Source organism: Microtus oregoni, unplaced genomic scaffold (assembly GCF_018167655.1).
Source record: "Microtus oregoni isolate MIOR12 unplaced genomic scaffold, Mior012 000025F_ref0000491, whole genome shotgun sequence".
Taxonomy (NCBI): domain Eukaryota; kingdom Metazoa; phylum Chordata; class Mammalia; order Rodentia; family Cricetidae; genus Microtus; species Microtus oregoni.
The window spans coordinates 24,831,559-24,853,236 of record NW_024543084.1 but is presented as its reverse complement, the minus strand read 5'-3'; the positions used below and the strand labels follow the sequence as shown (position 1 = coordinate 24,853,236).

Here is a 21,678-nt window from a genome sequence, read left to right as displayed (position 1 = left end):
CTGTGGTGTGTGGTGTCCAGACAGACAGACAAACACTAATACACATAAAATTAGAAAAAACCTAAAGACTAAATTCTAAAGACCCGAGACTAGGAGAAGCAGAGCGGTGGCATATGGTGTCCCAGCAGCACCAGGACGCTAAAGCAAGCGTGCTAAGTGCAGAACTGCGGCTAGGTCACAGCCGGGCAAAGGTGCTCGCAGCCAGAACATCTGAATTCAACCCTTGCACTCACATGATGGAGGGAGGAAAGCCAACACACGTGCAAAATAATAAAAAGTGAGTCCTGTGTGACTGAGGTGGCTCCTGTCATCGGGAAGGCTGTGGGAAGCAGGCCAGTTGTCTGCTTTGGAAGGACTAGGGACATGTCAGCTGGAGCAGTTGGTCGTGGGATGTGAACCCCCTGCTGAGTGCACCTGTGGAGGCCTTGTGGTGGCAGAGCCCTGTCTTGGATTCCTGATTGTCCCCTGCCGAGCACGCATCCCAAGCTGCCTGTCACGACATAGTCTTGCCCACGGCTGCTTCAAACAGGCCTGGTCTAGAGATGTGAGGCCAGAACCAAGGCTCTAGAGAGTTGGTGCCCATCTCACTGCCTGTGACATGGGCAAGCAGCACTGTGTACAAAGCCATGGCACCAGGTGTCCCACTCCAGTGTTAGTCAGGGTTCTACTGCTGCAGTGAAACACCATCACCCTAGGCTGGAGTGGCCTGAGATGGCGCTCACAGGAGCGGGAGAGGAATCCAGACCAGGGACATTTATGGAGCAGACTGAGCCAGCGACCTGGGCCAGAGCAGACCCCAGACAGCGAACTCCACAGGAACAGGTACAGGGGAGCAACCGCTGAGTGGGTGAGGCAGAGCCAGAGACCGCTGAGGATCTCAACATGAAGCTGGGACCTTCAATGGAGTAGACCTAAGCTAAGACCCTTACGGGTCTGGACGTGAGTATGGGATTGCCAAGGGACTAGGCCTGAGCCGGGTCCTTTGAAGGTTTGGGCATGAATCTGGGACCTCCGAGGGAGTAGGCCTGAACCAGGACCTCTGTGGGTCTGGGTGTTGGTCTGGGACGTCAAAGAGAATAGGCAGGAACCAGAAACCTCTGCGGGTCTGAGCATGAGTCTGGGACCTCTGAGGGAGTCAGACTGAGCCAGGTCCTCTGCAGGTCTGGGTGCACCCGAGCCTGGGAACTCCGAGGCAGTAGACTGGAGCCAGAAACCTTTGTAGGACCAAACCCAAGCCAGGGACCACTGCAGGAGGGGATCCAGACCAGGAACATTGACAGAAACAGGTCTTAGCTGACAACCTAGGCTAGAGCAGGCCAGAGACAGCAAATTCCAAGGGAGTGGAGCAAAGCCTAGGAGGGCTAAGCAACCTCCAGGAACACACAGTCACCAAGGGGATAGCTAGAACCATAGCACTGACAGTACCACGAGGAACAACCATCTGAGCCTTGGATTCACTAGCACCTAGAAGATTAATCACCAGAGTCACAGACAGCCCCCAACCACACCTATTAGAGGAAAAGATGACCAGAAAATGTAAGATCACACGCAACACCACAGAGAGCAACACAACACCAGTAAAACCTGAAGACTCTACAACAGCAAGACTTGAACAACCAAATATAGATGGAGCAGAAAAAAATAACCTAAATAATAACTTCAAGAGAATGTTTGAAAATCTGAAAGAGGAAATGAGAAATTCCCTCAAAGAAGTGGAGGAAAAGACAAACAAAAAATTGGAAGACATCAGCAAATCACTTAAAGAAAACCAAGAAAAAGCAATCAAATATATGAGAAAAACTATTCTAGACTTGAACACTGAAATAGAGACAATAAAGAAAACACAAGCCGAGGGAATTATAGAAACAGAAATCATAAGAAAAAGATCAGGAGGGGCTGGAGAAATGGCTCAGTGGTTAAGAGCACTGACTGCTCTTCCAGAGGACCCGGGTTCAATTCCCAGCACCCACATGGCAGCTCACAACTGTCTGAAGATCCAGTTGCAGGGGATCTGACACCTTCACACCAATGCACATAAAATAAAGTTAAATAAACCATAAAAAATATTAAAAAAAAAAAAGATCAGGTACCACAAACGTAAGCATGAACAGCAGAATACAAGACATGGAAGAGAAAATCTCAAGCGCTGAAGATAAAATAGAGCTAATAGACTCATTACTAAAAGAAAAAAAAACACATTAAATCTAACAAAAACTTACCCCAAAATATCCAGGAAATATGGGACACCATGACAAGGACAAACCTAAGAATAATAGGGATAGGAGAAGGAGAAGAGGTTTAACTCAAAAGCACAAAAAATATATTTAACAAAATCATATAAGAAAATGTTCCCAACCTAAAGAAAGATATGTCTATGAAGATATAAGAAGCTTACAGAACACCAAACAGACTGAATTAAAAAAAAAAAAGTCCCCTCGCCACATAATAATCAAAACAGTAAACATACAGAGTAAAGAAAGAATATTAAGAGCTGAAAAGAAAAAAGGCCAAGTAACATATAAAAGTAGACCTATCAGAATTACAGCTGACTTCTCATTGGAAACAATAAAAGCCAGAAGGTCATGGTCAAGCATTATGCAGACAATAAGAGACCACGGATGCCAGTCCAGACTGCTATACCCAGCAAAACTTTCAATTACCATAGAAGGGCCGGGCGGTGGTGGCGCACACCTTTAATCCCAGCACATGGGAGGCAGAGGCAGGCGGATCTCTGTGAGTTCGAGACCAGCCTGGTCTACAAGAGCTAGTTCCAGGACAGGCTCCAAAACCACAGAGAAACCCTGTCTCGAAAAACAAAAAACAAAAAACAAAAAAAAAAATCAATTACCATAGAAGGACAAAACAAAATATTCCATGACAAAACCAGATTTAATCTATACCTAGCCAAAAAACCCAGCCCTACACAAAATACTAGAAGGAAAACTCCAACCCAAGGAAGGTGGCTACACCAACAAAAACACAGACAATTGATGATCTCATAGCAGCGAATCCCAAAGAAGGGAAAAGCAAATAAATTAACATCACCAACAACAAAAACTAAATTAACAGGAGATAGCAATCACTGGTCATTAATATTCCTTAATATAAATGGACTCGACTCACCTATAAAAAGGCACAGGCTAACAGATTGGATACGAATAACAGAATCCATCCTTCTTCTGCACAGAAGAAACACACCTCAACCTCAAACACAGACATCGTCTCAGAGTAAAGGGTTGGGAAAAAATATTCCAATCAAATAGACCTAAAAAACAGCGGGTGTAGCTATCCTAATATCTAACAAAATAGACTTCAAACTAAAATCAATCAAAGAGACAAAGAAGGACATTTCATATTAGTCACAGGAAAAATCCATCAAGAGTAAATTTCAATACTGAACATCTATGCCCCAAACACAAGGGCACTTTTAAAGCTTAAATCGTACATTAAACCCCACACACTAATAGTAGGAGACTTCGATACTGTCCTCCTACCATTGGACAGGTCAATCACACAAAAAATGAACAGAGAGCCGGGCAGTGGTGGCGCACGCCTTTAATCCTAGCACTCGGGAGGCAGAGGCAGGCGGATCTCTGTGAGTTCGAGACCAGCCTGGTCTGCAAGAGCTAGTTCCAGGACAGGCTCCAAAACCACAGAGAAACCCTGTCTCAAAAAACCAAAAAAAAAAAAAAAAAAAAAATGAACAGAGAAATAAGAGAACTAACAGATGTCATAACTCAAGTGGACTTAACAGACATCTATAGAATATTCCATCCAAACATAAAAGAATATACCTTCTTCTCAGCACCTCATGTTACATACTCGGTAACAAAACAAACCTCAACAAATACAAATGAATTGGAATAACCCAATGTACCTTATCAGATCACCATGCTTTAAAACTACAAGTCAACAGCAATACGAATTCCAGAAAACCCACAAACACATGGAAACTAAACAATACTCACCTGAATCATCAATGGGTCAAGGAAGAAATAAAGGGAGAAATTAAAGATTTCCTAAAATTCAATGAAAATGACCACACAACATACACAAATTTATGGGACACAATAAAAGCAGTGTTAAGAGGAAAGTTCATAGCACTAAATGCCTACATAAAGAAGCTGGAAAAAATCCCACACAAATGGAATAAGAGAACACCTGAAAACTAGAACAAAAAAAAGAAGCAAACTCACCCAGGAGGACAAGATGGCAGGAAATAATCAAATTGAGAGTTGAAATCAAAATAGAAACAAAGTAAACAATACAAAGAATCAATGAGACAAGGAGTTGATTCTTCCAGAAAAATCAACAAAATAGAAAAACCTTTATCTAAACTAACCAAAAGACAGCGAGAGAATATCAACATTAAAAAAATCAGAAATGAAAAGGGGTACAAAAAACAGACACGGAGGAAATACAGAGAATCACCAGGTCATATTTCAAAAACCTGTACTACACAAAATTGGAAAACTTAAAGGAAATGGAAAACTTTCTGGATAAATAGCATTTACCAAAATTAAAGCAAGACCAGATAAGCAAACCAAACAGACCTATAACTGCTGAAGATATAGAAACAGTCATCAAAAGTCTCCCAACCAAAAAAAAAAAAAGCCCAGGACTAGATGGTTTCAGCACAGAATTCTACAAGACTTTCAAAGAAGAACTAATACCAATATTCCTCAAATTATTCCAAACAATAGAAACAGAAGAAACATTGCCAAACTCTTTTTATGAAGCTACAATTACGCTGATACCCAAACCACAGAAAGACATTACTAAGAAAGAGAATTACAGACCGATCTCACTCATGAACATTGATGCAAAAATACTAAATAAAACACTGGCAAATCAAATCCAAGAACACATCAGAACCATCATCCACCATGATCAAGGCAGCTTCATCCCAGAGATGCAGGGATGGTTCAACATATGAAAATCTGTCAACGTAATCCACCATATAAACAAGCTGAAAAATAAAAACCACACGATCATCTCATTATAAGCCGAAAAAGCTTTTGACAAAATACAACATCCCTTCATGATAAAGGTCTTGGAGAGAGGAGGGATACAACGAACAGACCTAAACATAATTAAGGCAATATACAGCAAGCCAACAGCCAACATCAAACTAAATGGAGAGAAACTCCCAGCGATTCCACTGAAATCAGGAACAAGACAAGGTTGTCCACTTTCTCCATATCTATTCAATATAGTTCTTGAGGTTCTAGCTAGAGCAATAAGACACCAAAAGGAGATCAAGGGGATACAAATCAGAAAAGAAGTCAGACTCTCACTGTTTGCTGATGATGTGATAGTTTACATAAGTGATCCCAAAAATTCTACCAAGGAACTTCTACAACTCATAAACACTTTCAGAAATGTAGCAGGATACAAGATTAACGAAAGAAAGAAAGAAAGAAAGAAAGAAAGAAAGAAAGAAAAAAAGAAAGAAAGACAGTAACCCTCCTGTACACAGATGATAAAAGGGCTGGGAAAGAAATCAGAGAATCAACACCCTTCACAATAGCCACAAATAGCATAAAAATATCTCGGAGTAACTCTAACCAAACAAGTGGAAGACTTGTATAACAAGAACTTTAAATCTTTGAAGAAGACACCAGAAAGCAGAAAAATCCCCCATGCTCTTGGGTATATAGAATTAACATAGTAAAAATAGAAATCTTACCAAAAGCAATCTATAGATTCAATGCAATGCCCATCAAAATCCCAGCAAAATTCTTCACAGACCTCAAGAGAATGGTACTCAACTTCATATGGAAAATCAAAAACCCAGGATAGCCAAAACAATCCTGTACAATAAAAGAACTTCTAGAGGCAGCACAATTCCTGACTTCAAACTCTACTACAGAGCTACAGTACTGAAAACAGCCTGGTATTGGCATAAAAACAGACAGGAGGGCCAATGGAACCAAATTGAAGATCCGGATATCAATCCACACATTTATGAACACCTGATTTTTGACAAAGAAGCAAAAAAATATGAAATGGAAAAAAGAAAACATATCTAACAAGTGGTGCCGGCATAACTGGATATCAACACGTAGAAGAATGAAAATAGCCCCATATCTATCACCATGCACAAAACTCAAGTCCAAATGGATCAAAGACCTCAACATAAAGCCAGTCACACTGAACCTTATAGAAGAGAAAGTGGGAAGTACACTTGAACGCATTGGCACAGGAGACCACTTCCTAAATAGAACCCCAGCAGCACAGACACTGAGAGAAACAATTAATAAATGGGACCTCCTGAAACTGAAAAGCTTCTATAAAGCAAAGGACATGGTCAACAAGACAAAACGACAGCTATGGGAAAAGATCTTTACTAACCCCACATCAGACAGAGGTCTGATCTCCAAAACATACAAAGAACTCAAGAAATTGATCATTAGAAGTTCAAAGAATCTAATAAAAAAAAATGGAGTAAAGACCTAAACAGAGAACTCTCAACAGAGGAATCTAAAATGGCTGAAAAACACTTAAGGAAATGTTCAACATCCTTAGTCATCAGAGAAATGCAAATCAAAACAACTCTGAGACTCCATCTTACACCTGTAAGAATGGCCAAGATCAAAAATACTGATGACAACTTATGCTGGAGAGGTTGTAGGGAAAAGGGAGCACTCCTGCACTGCTGGTGGGAATGCAAGCTGGTACACCCCTTTGGATGTCAGTGTCGCGATTTCTCAGAAAATTAGGAGACACCCTTCCTCAAGACCCAGTAATACCACTTTTGGGTATATATTCAAAGGATGCTCAATCGTGCCATAAAAACATGTGCTCGGGGGCTGGAGAGATGGCTCAGAGGGTAAGAGCACTGGCTGCTCTTCCAAAGGTCCTGAGTTCAATTCCCAGCAACCACATGGTGGCTCACAAACATCTGTAATGAGACCTGGTGCTTTCCTTGCCAGCAGTACATTGGATGCTTAATAAATAAATCTTTAAAAAAAAAAAATGTGCTCAACTATATTCATAGCAGCTTTGTTTGTCATAGCCAGAACTTGGAAACAACCTAAATGTCCCTTGATCGAAGAATGGATAAGGAAAATGTGGTACATTTACACAGTGGAGTACTACACAGCAGGAAAAAATAACGGCAGCTTGAATTTCGCAGGAAAATGGATGGAGCTAGAAAACATTATTTTGAGTGAGGTAACCCAGACACAGAAACACAATTATCACATGTACTCACTCATAAGTGGTCTTTAAACATAAAGCAAAGAAAGCCATCTTACAAACCACAATCCCAGAGAACCTAGACAACAATGAGGACACTAAGAGAGACTTACATAGATCTAATCTACATGGGAAGTAGAAAAAGACAAGATCTCCTGAGTAAATTGGGAGCATGGAGACCTTGGGGAAGGGTTGAAGGGGAGGGGGGGAGGCAGGGAGGGGAGCTGAGAAAAATGTAGAGCTCAATAAATATCAATTAAAAAAAGAAAGAAATGCCATGACCATAAGCACGGAGGGGAAGGGTTTATTTGGTGTTCATTATCACAGGAACTCACAGAGGACAGAAACCTGGAGGCAGGAGCTGATGCAGAGGCCATGGAGGGTGCTGCTTCCTGGCGGCTTGCTCTGTCTGCTTTCTTATGGAACCCAGGACCACCTGTCCAGGTGTGGTCCCATCCTTAATGGACTTGGCTGTCCCCATCAATCACTAATTAGGAAAATGCCCCCAGGCAGCCCACAGCCTGATCTAGCAGAGGCATCTTCTCAGCTGGGGTTCCCTCCTCTCAGGTGACTCCAGCTTGTGTTGAGCTGACAGAGGACTACCGAGCACACCCCAGTCTGTTTTCCTTGTTAGATTCTCTCCAAGTGTGGTGGCGAGAGCCGTTTGAGAAGAGGGAACATAAACTACAATCTGCACCCCCAGACTGGCCTGGGTGCATAAGAGAACAGCTGACAAGCGTGGGAGAAGCCAGTAAGTAGCACCCTCCGGTGGCCTCCAGGCTCCTTCCTGCCTCCAGCAAACCCCTCGAGGTGTTTACGGCCGAGGTGTTTACAAAGCACAAGAAACCCTAACTAAGACATCAAGACCAAAATCTTCCCCATCCGCTTTATCTTGTGTGAGACCAGGATGGCCTGGAACCCACATGATCCTCCTGCCTCTGCAACCTGAGTGCTAGGAAGGAGAGCGTGGGTAGCTGTGCCTGCCCCGTGGCCAGCTCAACAGCTGGTAAGAGCAGCACTGCCCCCGTCTGTGCTAGGATGGAAGCTGGCGTGTCACACAGTGGCTCACTCGTATGCGGTGTCGGGGTTCAGCGTGGAGTAAGGAGCGCAACCTGGGTCCCAGGGTGCACTGCGGCCAGGGCTAGAACTCCACCTTGCAGGCCGGGAAGGCCTCATCCTGCATGGACACCATGCTGCCACTGCCCAGCACCCTGATGCCCAGCGCCTGGTGCTGCTCGTGTGTCTCCTCATACCACCTGTGCATCACCGCGGAGTCGAAGGTGGGGATCAGGGTGACCTGTGGGGTGGAGCAGGCACACAGGTCACACCCATTGCCTGTCCCCCCTGTGCGAGTCTCTCGCCACTGTGACGGGCAGTGCTGCAGTCAGGCTGACGATGTCACCTCCCCTGCTGTGGGCTCCTCTGCGCTGATGCAGCTCTGCCCAAATCTGACACTGCACACACGGGGTGCCTGGCCGTCTGCTCAGCATGTGATGTGCCTCTCAACCAGAGTCCCTCACTTTGGTGTCCTGGCCCCACAGACTTGGGAAGCACCCACCCCTCTGCACTGGGGTCCTGAGGCTGAGCAGAGACCACCTCTCAGAAGAAAGACTTGAGTCCTGGGGTCTACTCACCTGCAGGTCAAGGTCCCACTGCTGCTTGCCGGCCAGCAGTGCGTCCAACACAGCACGCAGCCCCTCCTCCTGGCGCTGGCCCTGCCCACTGATGACATAGCAGAGTGCACGCACCCGCAGGAAGAAGTCCTGGTCCAGGTGACCCGCGCCACCCCCGGGCAGGTAGGCCAGGTCCAAGTAGACAGGGGAGCCAGCAGTGGGTGGCACAGGGCGGCTACTGGGCCCTGTGGGGATATACAGGTTGGTGGTGGAATCACATGGCTGAAGGGCAACCCTGTGGTAGATGGCTATCACCTCCCAGCAGGGGACAGACACCCTGTATTCACAGGGGCCAGTGTCGGCCACACCTCCTGGGCCATACAGAGATGGGTGCTCAGGGAACAAGCTCAGCCCACAGCCTGAGATTTGAGTGTGAGAACTAAGAGTGTTCACAAAACTGGTCACATGGCAAGTGCTTGAGCCGCAAAGCCCCGCACCCACCCCCTGGGCAGCAGAACAGGCCCGAGAGTCCCAGAACAACACCCCGCAGCTCCAGGGTCGCAGGGAGCGAGGTGATGGCAAGTCTAGGACAAAATCAAGCCCTGCTTGGAACTGGCACAGTCAGTGAGAGCTGTGACTTAGGGAACTGACCTGCGGGACCCTGGGGATGCAGCATGGAGGTGAGGTCTGCAGAGGGACTGCGGGCCCTTCGGAGCCTGACCCTGAGAACCTATGAACACCACCCCGCCTGGCTCTGCCATGGTTAGCTATGCACTTTCCTGGGGCGTGGGCCTGTCTGCAGTGGGGCCACAAGGCGGGATTGAGGGGTAGACAGAGCTATCAAGTACCCCTAGCCACTTAATTTCTTTCCTGTCAGTGCGGCCTCCGGCCTCAGGACCCATCTGTAACCTGTGCCAAAGCAGCCACCGTCAGCTGGGGACAGGCACAAGAGCACCCTCAGGGCCACCTACTTTCAATCAAATCAGCATTCACAAGACCCAGGCAGGGGGATGGTTTCCAGTTCTACGGCAGCCTGGGCTACAGCTCAAAACACTCAGTTTATCTCTGAGACAGAGTCTTTCTCACTACATAGCCCAGGCTGGCCTCAAACTCACAAGGATCCGCCTGTTTCTGCCTCCCAGAGTGCTGGGATTAAAGGTTGGGCCACCACACCCAACAAAAACCTCTCAAAACACCAAAAAAAAAAAAGCTAAGCATGCCCTGCCCCGACACCCTGGGCCTCTCAGCCTCTGTAGGCAGAAGGTTCCAGCATGAGGCCATCTCAAAACACAAACTAGACAAAATACTGACAAGCAGAAATCTCAGTGCCCGCCCAGGGCCAGGCTGAACTTCCTAGGGAGCAACACACCCAGGAAGATGTCTCTGGGTGATCTAAGAGGAGGCGGCAGGAGGCCGACAGGCCCAGAACAGGAGCCACAGCACAAAGGCAGGAATGAGGACTCACCTGAGGAGATCCTCGTGCCAGGGGCTTTGGGAGTGGTCTTGGGGACCGAGGGCTTCCTGGTGAGGGGCACACGGCCTGGCTTGTCTGCGGGCTCACTGCGGGCGCTCAGTGGCCGGGCCCGGTCCCCCGTAGGGCCCTTGGTCTTGGCAGCTAAGGGTGCAGCTCTGGGGGCGGCAGAGGCGGAGCTGGGCCTTGCAGGGGCCTTGCGGCTGCGACTGATATTGGCAGGGTTGGGGGGCTGCCTGGAGCGGGACGGCAGCGCCTCAGGGTCCACCATACAGATGCCGGGTGCATCGGGCAGCGGTGGTGGCACACGGGGAGTGGGAAGCGGGTCCCTGGCTGCACTCTCACCGCCTACGTCATCGTCGGAGTCCGCAACAGGCACAGGGTCAGAGTCAGACAATGTGGGCAGTGACTCACTCACCGACGTGGGCGGTGTCTCGGGTGGCCGCTCCTGTGAATGGGCGCTGCTGTCTGAGCTGCCTGGAGATGTGGGAGGGGGCGGTTTGCGGTGTGCAAACTCACAAGGTGAAACGAGGCACAGGTCCACGTCGTGCGGAGATGTGGAGCGGCGTGCAAGGCGCAGGGGAAGGCTAAGCCCCGAGTCGCCTGCTGGTAGCACCTGCTCGAAGGACACAGACAGTGACTCATCTACCTCAGTGGAGTGCGGTGAGCCCAACTCTGCGGGCAACGAGGGCGTGGTCAACGTGGGTGTTGTGGCCGTGGGTGTAGTGGCTGAGGGCGATGCATCTGGAGCGGGCTCAGAGCGTAGCGGGCTGAGTGACAGGTGCTCAGGGCTACTGCCAGGTGCGGTAGGTTGTGGGGACCGAGCTGGGGACAGGGTCCGGGATGGGGCAGGTGGCTGCTCAGGCTCCACACTGCTCCCAGCTGCTCCGGGGCACTCAGGTACATGAGCCATAGGTGGCCCTACTGGAACCGGGGCACGAGGCCCGTTCTGTGACACGCGGGGCTTCATGTTGGTGACACCAGGCCCAGAGCGGCGCACGTCGCGGACTGTAGGCCGTGCAGGCCCAGGTTTTGTGTCCTTCTTCAGGTCACGCATGGGTGGAGCAGACTCCCTTCGCACTGTGTTCCTGCTGGTGAAGCTGGCGACAGTGCTAGTACACCGGACCGGCTCTTTGCGCGAGCTGTCCCGTGAGGCCAAGCTGTCCTGGCTGTCGGCCCTCGCCGGTGTATCCAAGTCACGTGCAGTGACCACTGGCCGGCGCAGGCACGGCAGATGCTGCAGGCGCTGCAGCCCGTCCAGTAGGCGTGCAGGCGGTGTGTGGCCCGGAAATAGCACACGCACCACCTTGTCACTGGGCGCAGCAGGCTGCCACACCAGCAGAGCGCAGGCAGGTGCCGCAGGGTCCCCGGGTGGCGGGTGCAGCACAAAAAGCTCAAGACGGCCGACGCCCAGCTTTTCGAAGAGGATGGTGGGGCGCGTGGGCTGCGGGCCACGCTGCAGAGGTAGGGGCGCAATACCCAGGCTCCGCAGCAGGCCCCGAGCACAGACCGCCTCATCCTCACCCCCATGCAACCGAGACGCTGCCTGGCGCGCATTCAGGAACACGACACCCAGGGCAGGCGACAGCAGGCGACGCAGTCTCTCCTCATGCTGTCCCTGTGGCCCCACGGCTGCCTCACGCTCTGCCAACTTGCGGCGCAGCAGGCTATTGAGGCCAGGCAGGCTGTCGGCACCGGCATGGGTCACTAGCACAGCGTCCACGCGGTCCAGATGGCGCACCAGCTTCCAGAAGCTCGACTTAGGGTTGGAGCCGCCATTCACCAGCACAGTGAAGCCGTTGACTGCAAAAAACGCAGCGTCGCCCAGGCCGCCCGGGAACACGTAGCAGCAGGGCCGGGCCAGGCGCAGGAAGCCACCCGCGGCCGGGGGCTCCAGCAGCTCAAAGGGCGATGGCGGCTCTAGGGACTCGGCCACATATTCCAGAAAGGCTCGCAGGCCCTCGGAGGCAGGCAGCCGCGCGGGAGGGTTCAGTCGCAGCCGCAGTCCGGGTGCGGGATCCAGCAGCGCCCAGTCCCCAAAAGTCGGACAGGACACGGTAAGGGCCGGTGGGGCAGTGGGTGCTGAGGCTAGCGCCTCCTGAACCTGTGGAACCAGCACAGGGCCATCAGGACCCAAGGACCTGTGCACCACTCCCCCTAATCCCCAACCTGCCACTAGGCACCCCGTAGGCTCACGGGCTTGCCCTCCTGGCCTACAGCCCCATTGTGAGAACATTCCCCGCCCCCACTCAGTGCACCGTGCAGTGGGTGGGCAGTTTTGTGGAGGGGAGAAGGGAAGAACAGCTCACCTCTTTGTCCCCCAGCACCTGTAGGAAGTGCTGGGCTGAGAACCCCCCGGTCTGTAGCAGCAGCTCCCCGGTCTCCTCCAGGCAGGGCCCTGCCAGCACCAGCAGTTTGTGAGGGGCCGGATCAATCAGGAGGTTCCGGAGCTATGGGTGAGGATGAAGGACCTCGTGAGTGGTGCCCAGGCTGGGGCCCAGCGGCCTCTTGCCCGCACCAACTGATGTGGCCTGCCTGGCAGGCTCAGCTCCTCGTGGCAAGAGACTGCTTTAGGCAGCCTTTTTTTAAGGCAAGGTTCCTCCCCACCATGCTCCCCAACGCCTCCAGCTAGACTCCAGCTCTCCTGTCCCGAGCCCTCCTACCTCATCGCACAGGGATTTGTCTGAAGGGTTCAGCAGCACCAGAGTCTCCAGGGTCTCCCCACGGTGGTGCAGGCTCCGCTGGCCTGTGGGATGACAGGTCCAGGCCCTGACTCAGCATCAGGCTAGCCTGATGCCAACTCCTGAAGCCCCAATACAGCTGTGTGCAGATGAGGGCAGATGGAAACCAAGGGTGCCTGGGGCATCAAGCAGGGACAACGGGGACGAGCAGCAGCACTGGTGCTGGGCTAGTCACCCTAGCAGGAGGCTGCATAGCACCGCCAAGGCGGGCAGAGGAGCTTCAGGCCTGCCCCTGCGAGGCTGCCTGCCCAGAGAGGCTTCCCGAGGACACAGTGGGTCGCACACGTATGGCATCTCCAGCTCTTTCTCCACCCCACCAGGGATCAGGAAGTCTCTGTGACTCACAGGGACAATCAGATGGACGCTTCCGTCCTCTCAGGAAGCTGTGGGTGGTGACTCAACCCCCCGGCCAGGCGCTGAGCTATAACTATAAGCAATACACAGAGTGGCCAGTGGCTGCTCCAGACACCCTGGGATCCCCTGGGAAGTCTACCCTGCACCCCATCCTGCTTCTGTATTGACTGCGAGCGCCCTGTAGGGTCCCTCCCTAGAGTCACTGCACCCTGCTGTCCTGAAGCCGAGGCAGCATCTCCCAGTTAGGGTAGCACTGCGCAGGCCTGGGTGGTGCTCCAACCCAGACCCAGCACACAGCAGTTACTCAGCAGCGTGACATCCCGTGAGGGGCAGAGTGGGACAGGTCACCTTTGACAATGCTGGAGAAGGTGGCCGAGTGCCGGGACACGAAGGTCTTGAGCTGCTCATCCAGACTGCAGACGGCGGGGTCCACATCCTCCCAGGAGCGGACACCTGCAGCAACACATGGCACTCAGCTGCCCCCGTCAACCTGCCCCGGCTCCCACAGCAACACATGGTGCTCAGCTGCAGTACCCGTCAACCTGCCCCGGCTCCCACAGCTCGGATCACGGGCCAGCAGAGTCGAGGGACTCGGGCAGGCCTGAGGTCTAGGGGCCACCTGCTCTTGATGCCTGCTTTCCTGCTAGGATCCTGTGTGAACATCTATGCGCATAGGTGTACCATGCGTGTGCATGCATGTGCACACGTGCATGTGGAGGCCAGAGGTCAGCACAGGACGCCATCCTCCCTGCATCGCATGTTCAGGAGAGCCTTCACGGAGTCTTCAGGCTGAGTGCCAGCACTGCCCTGCGCCCCTCCACAGCTGGGATTACAGGCGCACACTGCCAAATATAGTGTGATGTTTTAGTCTTTTGGCTTTTGGGGTGTTCTGCCACCTAGCTCCCAAATAAAACACACAGAGCCATAGCTTGGCTTGTTTCTAGCCTGCTTTTGTTAAATTATCCCGTCCACCTTCTGTCTCTGGGCTTTCTCCTTTTCTTACTTCTGTGATCTTACCCTCCTCCTTCTCTTCCTTGGTTCTCCTTCTATTTATACTCTCTACCTGAGAGCCCCGCCTCTTCTTACTCCTGTCTCGCTATTGCTCATGCAGCTCTTGATTAGACCCTCAGGTGTTTTAGACAGGCAAAGAATCACAGCTCCATGGAGTTAAACAAATGCAGCAGAAACAACAGCAACACCTGAAAGTATACTCCCCAACAGCCAAGCCCAGCTTTGATGTGAGTCTCAGACTCCCAGCACCTGGCCTACTCAGTCACTGCATTTGGGGCAGCAGTCTCCCACGAGCACAAGCTGGAATTCACAACAATTCTCCTGCCTAAATCCAAGGGCTGCAACAACAAGGGCTGCACATCCCTGGCTCACCTGGCCTGTTCCCTCCTATGCTCTCCCACCCTCCCCAATGTGCAGGGTCCATCACTGTGACCCCTCCCTTCAGACTCTACAGCAGGCTTACTCTAAGCCCGTGGTTCTCAACCTTCCTAATGCTGCGACCCTCCAATACATGCTGTGATGAACCCCAACCATAAAATTATCTCGTTACTTCACAGTTATAGTTTTGCTGCTGTTATGAATTGTAAACATCTGATATGTGACCCTTACGAAAGGGTCATTCAAAGGGGTTGAGACCTACAGGTTAAGGACCAATACCTTGGCCGTTATCCCTTGCCAGGCCGGCCTGTGGTGAGCTGTCACACTTAGGGACACTCCAGATCACACATTCAGATGGGCATTCTATGTTCTTCTGGGGATTTTGGTTTTGGGGGGTCTTTATTTTGTTTTTTGAGACAGGGCTTCTCTGTGTAGCCCTGACTGTCCTGGAACTCGCTGTGTAGACCAGGTTCGAATTCACAGAGATCTGCCTGCCTCTGCCTCTGCCTCCCAAGTAATTAAAGGCGTGTGCCACCACCACCGCCGGATGGCGCAAATTCCCTATGATGCTTCTAGCTGAGCATAAAGCCCTTATCCTGCCTCCATTTCAGAAGCGCTGAGATGACCAGAGAAGGACGCTGGGGATGAAGCTGGATCGAGCATGCCAGGCAACGACTCTACTGAACCCCAGCACTTGTTTTCGAGAAAGCGGTCTTGTAGCCCAGGCTGGCTGGAGCTTCAGCGCTCCTCCGGCCTCAGCTCCGGAGTGCATGGGTGACCGGCACGTGCATCGCACTCGCTGCCCCGTTGCAGGCGATGCAGCCCCGCCCGTGTCCCAGTGTGACAGGTGCACCTGAGTCAGTTCCCCTCGTGCCAAGCTCCCCCGGGGCGGAGGCGCCACCCACGCGCCAATTAGCAGCGGGGAAAGCAGGTCCCGGGACACCGCGGGGAAACGTGCGAGCCCGGCGACAGGCGGGGTCAGAAGAGGGAGGCCGCACCACGCCAGAACCCCAGAGCAGGTGATGCGGCGCCCACCGGGGCCCCAGGCCGCCCCCGGGACCCTGTACTCCCGGAACCCGACGCCCCACCTGCCCTGCCCCACACGGGGCCCAGGCCGCCGCGCCCCCACCCAGACCCAGCGACCCGCGCAGCCACGAGGGGCCCAGGGGCCCTGCCTGGCACGCGAGGACCCCGCCGCCCGGAACATTGCGTCCGGGGTCGCTGCGCCCCACTCGGACCCCGGCCCGCCGGAACCCCCAGCCCCACCCGGACGCCCCGCCCCGCCGCCGCGGCCCCGGTGCCCGCGGCCCCACCTCGTTCCAGCTCCTCCAGGATGTGGGCCAGCAGCCCCGGGCAGCCGCACTCGCCGCCCACCACCAGCAGCAGCAGCGAGCTTGGCGCCGCCATCACCGCCGCCATCTTCGCGCCGCCCCGACGCTCTGAGCGCCCCGGCCCCGCTGGCCACGCCCCTTCTAGGAGCGTACCGGAAGCGCCGGAGACCCCGGCCGGAAGCGCCCCCTCCTCTCCAGCCTGTGGTCGCCCTCCAGGCCTCTGCAGACCTTAGATCGCTGAGACAGCTGAGTGCGAAGGCGACGGCGTCCCTGCCAAAATGTCATTCATTCACTATAACCGTTGTTACCGGGGCCCGGTGGGTGCTGCGGGCTTTCTAAGGTAGCATTCCGACAGAGGGCTTTGAGGGATGTGTAGGAGTTTGCGAGGTGTGTGTGGTGGGCCGGGACCAAGTGAGACACATGTCATGGGAGGTCTTTAGGTTAGGTGAGCACTGTTCCTATCTTTTTAGAAGAAAGGCGGTGGTGGCGCACGTCTTTAATCCCAGCACTTGGGAGGCAGAGGCAGGCGGATCTCTGTGAGTTCGAGACCAGCCTGGTCTACAAGAGCTAGTTCCAGGACAGGCTCCAAAACCACAGAGAAACCCTGTCTCAAAAAACCAAAAAAAAAAAAAAAAAAAAAAGAAGAAGAAGAAGAAGAAGAAGAAAGGACATTTTGGAGGGGTGAAATCAGCAGGCCTGGTAAATGTTAGCGCCCATCTGACTCCAAGTAAGTTTGTCTCTCAACCGACCTCGAGCTAGTAATCCTGCCTCCACTGCTTCCTGCACACTGGGACAGCAGACAGTCAATACAGACAGCCAATACAAAAGCTTGGGGCTCACTTGGGTTATAGCCTGATGGAGACTTGACTCCCATCCAGACCTTGGGGAACATTGGCACTCCAATCTTATATCTTTTATTGCCATTCCATGTTAAATATTTGAACGGCTATTCATCCCAGGAATGGCCCACTGGCTCCCTCCCAAAGGGAGCCCCCGTTTCTGGAGTAAACAACTAAGACAAGGTGCTTGGGCATTCCTAAGAAGGCTGAGGCAGGGGGATCAGAAGTTTACAGTCAGCCTCAGCTACCTAGCAAATATGAGGCCAGCTGGGCTACATCAGACCCTGCATCAAAAAGAAAAATAAAAGAAAACCTACTCGTGCCTTTAATCCCAGCACTTGGGAGGCAGAGGCAGGAGGATCTCTGTGAGTTCGAGGCCAGCCTGGTCTACAGAGTGAGTTCCAGGACAGCCAGGGCTTCAGAATAACAACAACAAAAACCTAAGGAAAAGGCAAACAAGGGCTGATGCCAAAAAGGCCAGGCAGCAGGATTGGCCCACTGCTGACTGCGGCCTGTCGGGGATGTTCCAAGCAAACTTCCTCCTTGGTCAGTGTGTAGCAACAGCCATGGCCTCCTGCCACAGTCTGAGGCTCCTGGATACCAACTTCTCTGCCTTTTTGGTGCTAGTATTCTTCCCGAATCCTCTCTCCCTCCGTGGCTGGCCAGCCTGTGGCGAAACCTGGGGACTGTCACTTCCTGTTATAACAGAAACAGAACTGGGCTTGATGGCTGAGATCAAGTGCAGAGCCGGGTTTGACTCATTAGGAGAGTCTGAGGCCATGTTGGGCTACAGAGCAAGCCCACGGCCAGCCTGGGCTACATAGGGAGTTCAGAGTCAATCAGGAGTACAGAGAGACCCAGGCCAGCCAGGCTAATCCTTTAAAACCACCCACATTACAGCTCCCAACTGCCTGGACTCCCGCCCCAAGGGATCTAACGCCCCCTTCTGGCCTTCATGGGTGCATGCCCAAAAAGAGATGAGCATGTTGGCCCCTTTAATCCCCACACATAGGGCAGAGGCAGGAGGATTTCTGTGAGTTTATGGTCAGCCTGGACTACAGAGAAAATCCCACTGAAAAACAGAGCTGGAGGCCTGCTGAAGCCCAGTAGCTTCTTGCTGTCTGGTTCTGTCCCCGTGCAGAAGACACTAAGCGAATGGACCAACAACAGCCCATTCTGTTTGTTCAGTCTTTCCCTGGTCCATGAGCCCGTCAGGATTTGAACCCAGGAGCTGAAGTCTGTACCCTCCCAGCTGCCTTGGCACCTCTGTTCTCTTTTTCCCCATCTCCCTCTGTACTCCACAGCAGCCCCAAGCTGTCAATTCTCCTGCCTCAGGCTCTGCTCCCGGCTTTGGCAAGACAGTCCTGCACGGTCGGTCACACCTGAAGTGAGTGCTGTTACAGTCTGACCTCTGAGGGCACAGTACACCTCCACCATGAGTCAAATGGGGAAAGGCTCTGAGGTCAACAGCTTTGCAAAAATAAAAAAAAAATCCCCAAAACAAAACCGTGTCCTTCCTGGCCTCCCTGGTAACTGCTAGGGTATCTGCGCCTGGAAGTTTGGGGACAGCAGGCCTACTGGCCTGGGGCAGAGCTGGAGTGTAGGCATGCCTCTTGGGCACTTGTCTTGAGCAAAGGCACCCACACCCATAGCATAGGACGGAGCTATGTTTAAAGGCCTTGACTGGGACCCCAGAACTCCCTGCTCCATCCCCAGCACCTTAGATTCTACTTCCGCCCCTGCCAGCAGAGTCCACTCCTGGTGACCAGACTGGTCCCCTTGGCTGAGTTGTATGGCAGCTCAGCCTCCTTAGTCGCCCAGGGTGCTAGCCAGCAGCCCCTCCCACTAGCAGCCGTGTGGCGGGTCCATAGGCATGGGGCTGGTGTTCAGAGTTATATATCCATTATTCTTCCCTACTCTCTACCATTTGCACAGTGTGGCCATTGCTAGTGGTCACAAAAAGAAAAAATTAAAACAAAAACTTCGTGTCCTTGAGCTTCTCTATCCCCAAGTTTAGGAGTAGAGGTGCTAGGCTCCTCGGGAGAAGAATCACTGGTCAATCCCAAAATACTAGGTCCACATGTAGATCCAGGCAGCTGACGGGTCAGCCGTCTTGTCCTCGTGGGAATGGTGTGTGTGTGTATAATGGAGGAAACTGTGAGCCCTCAGGGCAGGCATTCTGTCTGCAACACTCCCAACTAGTTCAGTCAGACGTCCCTCTCCGCGGCTGGGGACAGGTCTCAGCCTCCACAGGACCGTAGCCACAGGCCAGCTCCGGTGACTGTAGGCTGCTCCACCCCTGAGCCACGCCCCCAGCCCCTCACTGGGCGATCCCTCTGTCGCTCCGCCCCTGAGCTACGCCCCCAGCCCCTCTCTGTAGGATCCTAGGCTGCCACTCTACCCGAGCCACGCACCAACCACCTCCGTGGAACCTACAATCTTCCCGCCTCCATCTCTCATCCCTGTTGAGCTTTGAGAACAACTGCTATCGCTCACAGTTTTCTTCATTCCCCCCAACTCTGGGCTTTTCCAGTCCCATCACCAACAGCCTCATGCCGCCCCCTTCCGTCCGCTGGAGGAATGAGCACGAGGACACGCCCCCTCGGGTGCTAAGGAAGCTCAGGGCTTTGGTCGGCCTCGCTCCCTTGACAGCCAGTGCCTGGGGTTTTCCAGGTTAGAGTCCACGGCTCCTGGGGCACCTTGTGCCTCTCAGTTCCTCCCTCAGGCAGTGAAGCTCTCAGACTGCCATGTGCTTCTCTGTGTGATCCCTTAGAAATCACGGAAGCACGGGAGCTTTCCGGACAATTGTCTTAGACATTCATCTTGTGTAGTCTGTAAACTCTGCAAATATCACTGTATCCTGGCAACTACAACTGTACTGATCCTGGCAATGGCCACTATATTCTCTTTCTGATAAAGGTATAAAAAGTCTGATTGCAGGGTTGAGGATTTAGCTTAGGGGTAGAGTGCTTGCCTAGCGAGGGCAAGGCCCTGGGTGGTGGTGGGGTATAAAAGGTCTGATTGCTTGCAATAAAATTTTCCCAGGGTCAGTATTGCTGAGGCCCCTTCAGCCCGTGTGGTTTAAATCTTCATGGTCAAATCAGCTGATCTCGGTCTGGTAAGTGCAGGCAAGCTCCCTCAGAGGTCAGTCCCAGCCTGTGCCCACAGATTGCCCTCCCAGCCTTCCTGAGTGGGAATCGTCCAGCTTTCCCATACCCCACTCAGACCTTCCCCACTGATTGCAATGGTTGATCGATTATTCTTCCTGGGTGTGTTTTCAGATCCAGATAGGGCAAGTGATCAAATTACCCAGGCCACAGGGCCCGGAGAGTCTGAATCTCCCGGGAGAGTACAGTAGCCCACCAACAGACTGAGTTGGGTTTTTGTTTTGTTTTGGGGGGTATGAGACAGGGTTTCTCTGTGTAGAAACTGCAACTGTCTTGGAAGCCTGTCCTGGACCACCCTCTGAAGACCAGGCTGGCCTCGAACTCACAGATACCTGTCTGCCTCTGCCTCCCGATTGCTGGGATTAAGGGTGTGTGCCACCACCAGCAGTCAGTACTGTTTGTTTTTTTTTTTTAATGCGTATGTGGGGAGGGCACATACCACATCTGGGACAACCAGGCATGGCGAGGTCAGGAAAACTTTCCGTTCTCTCCTTTCAAAAGTGTGTCCTGGGGAACCAGGTGCTGGTGGTGTATGCCTTTAATCCCAGCACTCGGGAGGCAGAGGCAGGCGGATCTCTGTGAGTTCGAGGCCAGCCTGGTCTACAAGAGCTAGTTCCAGGACAGCCAGAGCTACAGAGAAACCTTGTCTCGGGGGGGGGGGGAATTGTCCTGGGGATGAAGAGGTGTCAGGCTTGGCAGCAGACACTCAGCCCACAGAGCCATCTTGCCCACCCATCACATGCACCTTCCTCAGTTTTAATTTGTGTAGGTGCTGTTTTGCCTACAGTGTCTATGTGCACATGTGCGCCTGGTGCCCAAGGAGGTCCCCTGGAACTGTGGTGCAGACAGCTGCGAGCTGCCACGTGGTGCCCAAGGAGGTCCCCTGGAACTGTGGTGCAGACAGCTGCGAGCTGCTGTACTGGTGCTGGAAGGAAACCTGGATCCCCTGGATGAGCAGCCAGTACCCCCCAGCGCCTACTTAGGAATTTTCTCTGATGATGAGTCAGACCTACAGTCTCCAGAGTGGCTGGGATGTCACATGTGGACGCCCATCCCAGGCAAACAGACCGTGCGTGCACGCGTGTGTGACAGCACGTTTGTTACACAGCACAACTTTTTTGTTGTTTTTGGAGACAGGGTTTCTCTGTGTAGCCCTGGCTGTCCTGGCCCTCACTCTGTAGACCAGGCTGGCCTCAAACCCACAGAGATCAGCCTACCTCTGCCTCCCAAGTGCTGGGCTTAACAACCTTTAGAAATAAACCCCACCATTATGGGACTCAGTTGTCTGATTCAGGTCCCCAGGCTTTGGTGGCAACTGCCTTTGGCACCTTAGCCACCTTCGTGGCTTCTTGTTTTTGTTTATTTGAGGACCTGTTTCAGGGCTGACCTTGAATTTCCAATCTCCAGCCTCAGCCTTCCTAATGTTGGGGAGATAGGCGAGCCCCACACACACTCTTGTCCCTTGCCCATTCTCTCCGTGGGCTTCACAGGGTGATGTGGAGACCCAGAGAAGTTAAAAGTCACAGGAGAAAACCACTGGCCAGGGGGAGGCTGAAAGCGTACAGAACAGGGT

At 52.4% G+C, this 21,678-nt stretch overlaps 1 protein-coding gene across 2 annotated transcripts; it reads right to left on the bottom strand.

The window, feature by feature from the left end:
- Window positions 1–7,519: 7,519 nt before the first annotated feature.
- Map1s (microtubule associated protein 1S) lies at window positions 7,520–16,236 on the bottom strand. 2 transcript variants are annotated; one of them, XM_041675021.1, is made up of 7 exons: window positions 16,082–16,236; window positions 13,728–13,832; window positions 12,948–13,030; window positions 12,594–12,734; window positions 10,279–12,388; window positions 8,835–9,058; window positions 7,520–8,497 (listed from the first exon to the last, which is right to left on the bottom strand). In XM_041675021.1, exons 1-7 carry the CDS (start codon window positions 16,185–16,187, stop codon window positions 8,342–8,344), a joined length of 2,925 nt encoding a protein of 974 aa, XP_041530955.1. In that variant the 5' UTR covers window positions 16,188–16,236; the 3' UTR covers window positions 7,520–8,341. The 2 variants fall into 2 exon arrangements, with proteins under 2 accessions (XP_041530955.1, XP_041530956.1); XM_041675022.1 differs by having other exon boundaries at window positions 8,355–8,497; window positions 10,703–12,388.
- Window positions 16,237–21,678: the final 5,442 nt, after the last annotated feature.